The sequence below is a fragment of the Capsicum annuum genome, chromosome 12 (assembly GCF_002878395.1).
Source record: "Capsicum annuum cultivar UCD-10X-F1 chromosome 12, UCD10Xv1.1, whole genome shotgun sequence".
Classification (NCBI taxonomy): domain Eukaryota; kingdom Viridiplantae; phylum Streptophyta; class Magnoliopsida; order Solanales; family Solanaceae; genus Capsicum; species Capsicum annuum.
In genome coordinates this window covers 197,223,649-197,232,539 of record NC_061122.1, presented here as the reverse complement: position 1 = coordinate 197,232,539, position 8,891 = coordinate 197,223,649, and the positions used below count along the sequence as shown (strand labels likewise).

General features: G+C 36.1%; 1 protein-coding gene across 1 annotated transcript; it reads right to left on the bottom strand.

Moving 5' to 3' along the window:
• Nucleotides 1-6,631: 6,631 nt before the first annotated feature.
• LOC107848992 (extensin-like) lies at nt 6,632-7,231 on the bottom strand. The gene has a single exon (XM_016693690.1). The coding sequence runs from the start codon at nt 7,229-7,231 to the stop codon at nt 6,632-6,634; it is 600 nt and encodes a 199-aa protein (XP_016549176.1).
• Between the last annotated feature and the right edge of the window lie 1,660 nt (nt 7,232-8,891).

Genomic DNA, 8,891 nt, shown 5'->3' with positions numbered 1-8,891 from the left:
ATGAGTATAATCATTTTCATAACTATGAAATCATTCGTAAGTGCAAACAAAGCATAACAGATAAAGGACCGGATTAATATTTATTTTTAGGTTTGAAATTAGGATACAATAACCAAAGGCAGCACTTGAAATAAACTAATTGAACTACACTTGTCTTTAAAAATCCGATTCAAGAGGAGATTTTTTGAAGTACTGAAACAAAATAACCACGACATTGACACATTATTATGAAAACATATAGTCACAAATCAGATAATTTTATGGAATAAAAAATTTAGACTCAATTACCAAAATTCAAGAAAACACCATGGCTAAAAAACTTGAAAAAATTCGCGTAAAGATTTATTTTCTAGAATCAATGGCAACAAATTAAATTTTGGTCTAAATTAAACCAACACAACATGTCCACGGAACCAAAGCAGTATGAAAAAAGGAAGATGAAAGTGAGATGAAAGGGCGAATTCTTACCTTGTGTTGGGTAAAAAACGAGGAGTTTTTCGTCAATTATTCTGAAAACGAACTTGATCTTCGAACTCGACTTCAATAGGACTCATAAATAATGAAAAAGTGAGAGTGTGATGAATAGAAGCTGATAAAGCGTTTTATATTTTTATGAACCACTTTCCCCTTTTTTCTCATCAAAAAACTTGTCCTTAAATGGGTAAAAACGTAAGTATTTTATGCGAATCCAAACTTAAAATTGCGGATTTGAAACCAAAAAAAAAAATCAAAGAAACCAACGGCCAAATCAAAAGGGATGTATTTGACATTCAAAAGTTGAAAAGGCTTCACGAGTTTGGACGATTTTGTGCATTTAATCCAAATTTGAAATAAAGTTTCCGTTGAAGCACTGATTTGGGTCTGATTTTCTGATCATGAAGGGATTCACGAGTTGGTATGGCTAAAAGGGGAGAGGAATCTTGCAGGGGTGGCAGCTATGGCTTCCACGGCGCAGCTAGGATTTCAATTTGGGAGAAGATGAGAAGAGAGGGAGAGGAGAGAGAGTTTGCCATTATTGTTGTTTTGGGAAAAGGAAAGAGACATATCACTGCCTTTTGGGTAAAAGGAATCACGCGTAGTTGAAAATTTTTGGGAAAATAAAAAGAAATCTGATGTACTTGTGTTTATTCTGTTGACTGAAATACGGGCCGTCCGATAGTTTGATTGATGGTCTATGTTTCAATATAAGAACAAAAATAAAATTGTAAATTTTATATGTACGGGTAAATATAAAGAGTTGATTGAAAAAGTGACTATTTTTTATCCGTCCAATTTTAATCGAAGCAGTCTAAATAAAAATAAAATAAATTATAATATATATATATATATATATATAAACAACCAAAAATTTCAGGATCGTTAAGATTTAAAATGAATTGATGGATCAGGTTAAATTATATCTGTTGAGGTAGAATGGAAAAGTGGATATAGGAATTGTACTGAGTTTCGAGCTAATTGTCGGGCTCTTGGTAAAAAAAAAAAAGAGTCAATTCGAGTGAAATAAAAAATGAGATTAGATTATTTCTAGCTTGGATATTCCTTTTCTACTGAAATTAATTTTATTGGTGCTTCCTGATATCCTAAAAAATAATTTTTAGTTTGACGTATATAGAAATAATTTGTATACGCGTCCAATTTGATACCTTTTTGTGATTTAATATTAACAATATATATATATATTTATGTGTGTAAAAAAATATAATAAAATATATGTAAAAATAAGAATAAATTATAAAATATTTATTTTATATAACAAAATATATGTATATAGTCACAATATCGCGTAAAAATAAAATTAAAAAAAATGTGAATGCGATTATCAAAAGATATTTTGTGATTTTGATGTTAAAATATTTAATTATATGTAATTAAGATATTTTATAAGATGATAGAAAAATAAATCCTCTTTTATAATTTAAAAATTTATAGAAATAGAGAAAATGAGAATCTTATTTATTATTTAATTTTAAAAAAATTATTTAGGGCCAAGAAGCATTGAAAAAGTAATTAAAGGAAAAAGGGCGAGCCAAAATTGAGTGTCAACAGTTGCCCCTAAGTGACCGAAGATTAGTGTAAAAATCTTTAGGCAATCACGTTGATGTAACCAATTTTGTCTTGAGAAAATTAAAGTGTTTGGAAGATTATGGCCGGGCCCCGGTTTTCGAGCTGCCTACATATCTCGGGTTTTATGAGAAATCAGGACATTTATAATTTGAATCATAGCAAAATTTGGTAAACATCAAAATTTTACCCCAGTGTAGAATTATGGTGACACTGAGTTTCTTCGAGGATGATTTCAGCACGAATGGAGTGGATACGAGTGCACTTGTCCCTGAATGGTTGTTTGGGGATAGATAGGAATGAAGAGGCGTTGGAATAACAATATTGGCTGAGGATTTTGAGAGAAAACGAGATTGTGGATTTTCAAAAATTGCCCCAGTGTCGGATTAAGATGGCACTGGGTGATGATACTAAAAGTTGAAATGAAAACTTAAGTCGAGTTGAGTTGAGTTTCCTTGACAAAATTCTTGACGTAGCTAGGTATGCTTGACATTCCGCTAGCTTGCCCCAGTTTGCTGCTAAGAGGGTAGTTCCACTTTGTGATGTATGTCTTATTATCGCAAATTGTGTTTCCTGTCAAAAATAAAACTCATGGTAAAACTACCAGTTGAATAAAAAATATGAAATATGTAAGAAAAATTAAGGTAAGAATGTAGCCGCTCGGCTTTTGCGGGTGTTGTAATGAAGCATCCGGTTGTCTTCAGAAGTTTTAATGTTGAATGAAGTCTCCGCTTGTCTACGGGACTGAATGATGTCTCTGATTGTCTTCAGAGAGTGCATGACGTCTCCAGTTGTTTTTTGAAGACTTGATGATCCATGATATCTGTAAGATTTAAGGTAAAATCATTAAAGTTGGTAAAGTAATTTAAAGTAATCAGTAAAGTAGAAGATAAAGTAAGAGTGTAGCCGCTCGGCTTATGTTGATGATGTAATGAAGTTTTCGATTATCGTCAAAAACTTTAATGTAAACTGAGGCTGCTGTTTCTCTCTAGGGACTCAATGATGTCTTTCGATTGTCTTCGGAGAGTTAATGATGCATGATATCTCTAATTGTCTATGAAGACTTGATGATGACGGTGTCTACGGTTGTTTTTTAGGACACAAAGTTATTGTTGTTAAATCCTCCGATCATCTTTGGGGGATCTCGTGATTAATGAGTCTCCGGTTGTCTTTGAAGACTAATGTTGATTGTTGTGAAATCCTTTGGTTTTCTTTGGGGATCTCGTGATGAATGAGTCTGCAGTTGTCTTCGGAGACTAATGCTGATTGTTGTGAAATCCTACGGTTGTCTTCAGGGATTTCGTGATGAATGAGTCTCCAGTTGTGTTTGGAGACTAATGTTGATTGTTGTAACTCCTGAAAGGAAATTTTAGAGTAAAGTTATTAAATACAGTCGTGAGGTAAAAGTAAAGTAGATGATGTATGAGAAATAAAGTCGTGTGGCTTATAATGAAGGAGTCGTATGGCCCAATGATACATCTGCTTGTCTTTAAAGATTTTAAATTGATTCCTGCAAGAATTCAGGGCGAAATTACCAAGTGGAAAAAAATGAATTACAGAATAAGATAGCAAAGTAAAGAATAAAATGAGTGGGGCCGCTTGGCTGGAGATGGTGTTATTGATTGCTTGAGTATTGTTCTCTGATTTTCAGCATTTGTCCTTGCTGAGTAATTCCCCTCAGGGGCCAAATGATGTTCATGGACATGATTGGTATCCTGGACATCAACTTAGCGTTGTCATCCTGCATTTTTGTTGTCCCTGCGCTCAAAGAAAAATTCTTAGTTGGGAGGGGGTGTTGATTCGTGTTGACTCAAGGCTTGGATTTGTTGACCCTCCATTCATCTCGTCCGTTCAAACCTTTGTGATCTCCGTTGAGACTTGAAAAATGAACTAGTAATAAAATCTTTGAAAGAAAATGTTTAATAAATATACGTATATTCCCAAATATGTATAGTTTTCAAAACTTCTGCCAATCTTAGACTATAACACTTTGAGACAAAATGAATGTCCTTTATCTTTCTACTCCTTGTCTGGTAGCCCAACTCAAATGCATCTTGACAATATCTAACCATCCGTATTGGCATCTTTTCAAAATCTGTTCCAGTTTTAGGGGTGTAAAAGGTATATAACTTTTGGTTTAATAAGACCGAACCTTATACAAGTTTCCTACGTATCTCGTTGGGAGAATCAGGTCAAAACGTAGTTCAAGGTACATAAAATGATTTGGAGTTTTTCTAATAAATGGGGCCGAACCTGCTATAGGCTGCCTACATATCCCACCTAGGGAATCAGGCCACATGTAGTTCAAAATTATACAAGGAAGAAGTTCTAATTTTATCCTAGTGTGACCGAACCATATGTGGGTGGCCTACATATCCCACCGAGGGAATCAAGTCAGGCATAATTCTCCTATTACAAATAAGAGATTTTGGATTTTGTTTTCTATAGTAAGACTGAACCCCATGTGGGTTACCTGCGTATCCTGCCAAGGGAATCAGGTCAAAACGTAGTTTGTAAGTACATGATAAGTGAAAACTATATAACATAAAACCTATCTAAAATCTTCCTTTATGTAGTGTCTTGACTTCCCTTACTCTTCGTGCTCAAGCACTCTCATGTTTGTCATGTATCCTGGGTTGGTTGTTTGAACTCTCAATCACGCTTTGAAGTCTTCCTTGAAATCAGACTTTGTTCATTTGTTTCATTGTGTCACATCATAATTGGCAGATTTGATAATTTATATAAAAAAATAGAAAGTAATACGTTGTAGAAAGTTAAAGAAAATAAAAAATTCATTCATAGATTTTGCAATTAAGCTTTCAAAAGATAAGGCAACACAACATAACGTTTTAGGCACGATCAAGCCTCAATTTTAGATCGTGCCATTTAAAGAGTATTTCAAAAGACCAACTACTTGTTCAATCTACTAAGAACCCAGGTAAGGAGTACAAGTCCAATTCTTCCAAGCTTCTTCTGATTTAGCATTCCAAATAGTTGGCGTCTTATCGGCAGTAGCAGTATCCTCCATTGGTACTAGTTCTAGGACGACCAGTGATGGTGCATCTCTTCCAACCTTTCTAATTGGCACAATGGTCCTTTTCAAATCCAAATCTTCTTTGGTAGTTATCATGTTCACATTGGTATTCCCGTGATTTGGCAGAGGGTTGTTGCTCACATTGGGCTGAAGTCCAGCAAGTTGAATTACTCCTTTTTTGATTAAGACTTCAATCTTGTTTTTAAGGCCATAACAATCTTCAGTGTCGTACCCAACAATTCTAGAATGATATGCACAATGCTTGGAACCATCAAACCATTTTGGAATAGGATCTGGGATTTTTCTCTCAATGGGTTGTATCATACCTGCTATTCTTAACCTTTCAAATAACTGGGCATATATTTCAGTTAATTTGGTATAGTTGCGTGTGGTTTTGGTTTCAGGATTCGAATGGGCCCTGGGTGCAGCATATGGATGATTTTGGTGGTTTGGAGATTGGACAGGCTTATATGGATGCGGAGTTTAGAAAGTAGGGGCTCAAGGTTGGTAATAATTTGCCTGGGTGTTATAGACAGGATAGGTAGTTGGTGGAGGATAGTAAAACATTTGAGAAGTTTCACTATAATGGTAAGGATAGATGGGTTGAAGCGGTTGATTGAAGTAGAAAGGGGTCTGACTTGGATTATGTCCTTGGTCAATCACGACAGCAGATATATCTTCCTTCTTCTTCTTGTTCCTATTGATAGAACCATATTGAATTGCTTTGCTTGCAACTTGCAAAGTCGTATAGTCTTGGATTCTCCCCGACTTAATCCCATCTTCCAAGATTTCTCCCATTCTAACGACTTTCATGAACTTTTGTCCCATCATGGTTATCATTTTTTCATAGTACAAATTGTTATCTTGGAATTCAATGAAAGTGGCAGTCATTTAACCTTTACCCATTGGTGGTTAGATTTTAGCTGCTTTTGCCCGCCAACGTAGCGCATACTCACAAAATAACTCAGTTGGTTTCTTTTTCAACTTGGCCTAGTAGAACCTGTCTGGTGTGATTTCAGTGTTGGATTTGAATCGATCCATGAAGTCTTGTGCCATATCATTCCACCCACGCTATTTATGAAGATCCTGTTGTGTGTACCAAGCGAGAGCTTCACCAGACAAACTTCTTATGAACAATTTTATTCTGATCATTTCATTTCTCCCTACTCCTACCAACTTGTCATAGTAGGCCCTCAAGTGTGCACAAGGGTCACCTACTCCATTGAAAATATCAAATTTTGGCGGCTTGTATCCTATGGGCAAGTCAATGTCTGGTTGCACACATATATCATCATACTCTAGGCTCTTACTTCCCCTAGTAGTTTGTAGGTTTCTCATTGCTTCCTTAAGTTCATGAATATCTCTTTCTAAATTATTGTCGGTTTTAGCCTTGGCGTCCTTCTCCATTTCCTCGTACTGGTCAACCTCGGGTTGGAACTTGATCGTTAATGGGTTGTTAAGGGTTTGGATTTCCCTTGCATATACGGGAGGAACATGTTGTGCATATGGTATGGCAACATGTTCCTCCCGTATATACTAGGCGGGATAATTTTGTGTGTTAGGAGTATTTTGGATTGGAGGTGGTACAGGATTATAAGGGGTATTAGTGAGTGGTTGGCTTGGTTGAGTTGAAAGAGTAGTTGTGGGTGGCGGATAAGTATAAGCAGGTGGAGGAACGTAGGGAATATGAACTAGAAGTTGACTTGGTGGGTTAACAAGTGGTGGATTAGGAGGAGCGACATGGGTAGTGTAGGTGGGTGGATGACTTTGTGGAGGGGTGTAGGTAGGTGGTTGATTCGGTGGATTTTCTGAGCTGGCCGGAAGTGAATTATTATTGATAGATGGGGGATACTGAGGAGGAAAGTGTTTGGGAATCAGTGAATCAAGTGATGGAAAACGTGATGGGTTTGGTGCAGTATTCCTGGGTTCAGAAGGTGGACTTTGGAGTATAATGGATAAGTTAGTCAAGTCCTTAACCCGATTCAATTCTCCCCGCAGATCCTCGACCTCTTGAGTCAAACAGGCAACATACTCATCATGTTGAATAGCATCTCTAGCTTCAGAAGTTTCAGGAGGTTCGCTGATAACTGTGACATTTCCTGTACCAATTGGATTAGGTGTAGCCAGATCAGACATAGTGATTTTCCTTCCTTGATCAGCCCAACTACATCGAGGTAATGTCGATGACTTAGATCTGGTGAAGTAAGGATGGTCGGCCAGCTCGAATGTCAAAACGATCAACCTTTGTTGAGGGGTAAAGGAAAAAAATACAAAGGTAAAGAGTTAGTTTAGGTTATCAGACAAGCGCATTCACATTATGTTAAACATAATGTCAAGCAAACGCGTCCTATATTTTGGAACCTCTCTTTGCCAGAGGTGAGGCCTATATCCAAACAAATTGATATAGATGGATCTAGATTCTATCATGTTTAGATTCAAGACAATTTAGAAATTTCAAAAAGGAGAATAAATAAGTAAAACTATGACGACGATAACAAAAAATGTCGCATGAGTATGAAAGAATATAATAGGATGGAATGGTGTGTTTGTAAAAGGAATACAAAGTAGGGAAGAATCCTAAGGTCCCACCACTAGTTAGAAGGCACTTAGGGATACCTAATGCAAATGAAGTATTGATAACAATAGGTAATCGTGAATTAGAAATGAGGCGTCAAATGATGATGGGGATGAAAGATATCTAAAAAATGTTGCCATGAAAAAGATATCAAACGAAGGTGGAGTTTTTCTAATACTCCACGTTTGTTAATTGGAAGGAGAAATTCAATTATTGAAAAAGATTTGATAATATTTCAATACCCGTTTATTTATGGGTTTGAAAAGAAAGTTGAATGAAGAGAGTTTTTTTTTTTCTAAAAAAGGTACTCCACGTCATCGATGGAATTAAATGAGGGTTAACAAAATTGAACTGAATACGTTAGTGCCTGATCTCTAGACCATCTCAATCAATTTCACAGAAATTATGTTACAAGGTATATAACCTTATGAAAAAAGGGTGGCTTCCTAGTTGCGCAGACAATACCTTGGACCATCCCGTCCAAGTTCATGCAGCGTGACCTATTTCTAGAGTAAGAGTTTCTCCTAAATATTTGAGAGTGGTAATAAATAACTGCGAGAAGGTGCACTAATCTAAATACACCGACTATGAAACTAAAGAATTCAAAGAAGGTTTGGAGGAGTGTGAGACACCCCCTGCGTGAACCACAGTGTGTGAATTGTGTAGCCAAAGACTCGATAGAAGGTGCAGATGAGAAAGAAGTAACAAGTAGTGTTTTCAAACAAATAAGGAACGCAAGTTTAGATTTGACTTGCATTGCTAACATTTATATTATAGCGAAAAATGAACACAAATAAACAAATATTCCCAAATAGAATTCATCAACTAAGTTGCCAAGGTCAAAACCTAAGTAAATCCCCAGCAGATTCACCATGCTGTCGCGCCCCATTTCAAACCGGCCGAAACAGCACACAACGTATGGTGGTCATAGCGACACATACTGGTTTTTGAAAAAATTATTTGCTTAGTTTTCGAATCGCCACCTAACTTTTTAGAAAAATTACGAAAACCATTTTTTGTGGTAGAAAAACTCTGTTTTTAATCTGCGAAAACCAATGAGATTCTAAGTAAGGATTTTGGTTACTCGAGGGGAAGGTATTAAGCACCCCTCAGAGCCTATCCAAAGATAGTCCTTAAACTTAGCTTTAGAAAAACATTTGGGAAAGTTCTTTTTTTCATCATTTGCAAAATAGTGATAACTACACATATGTTTATTAAGTT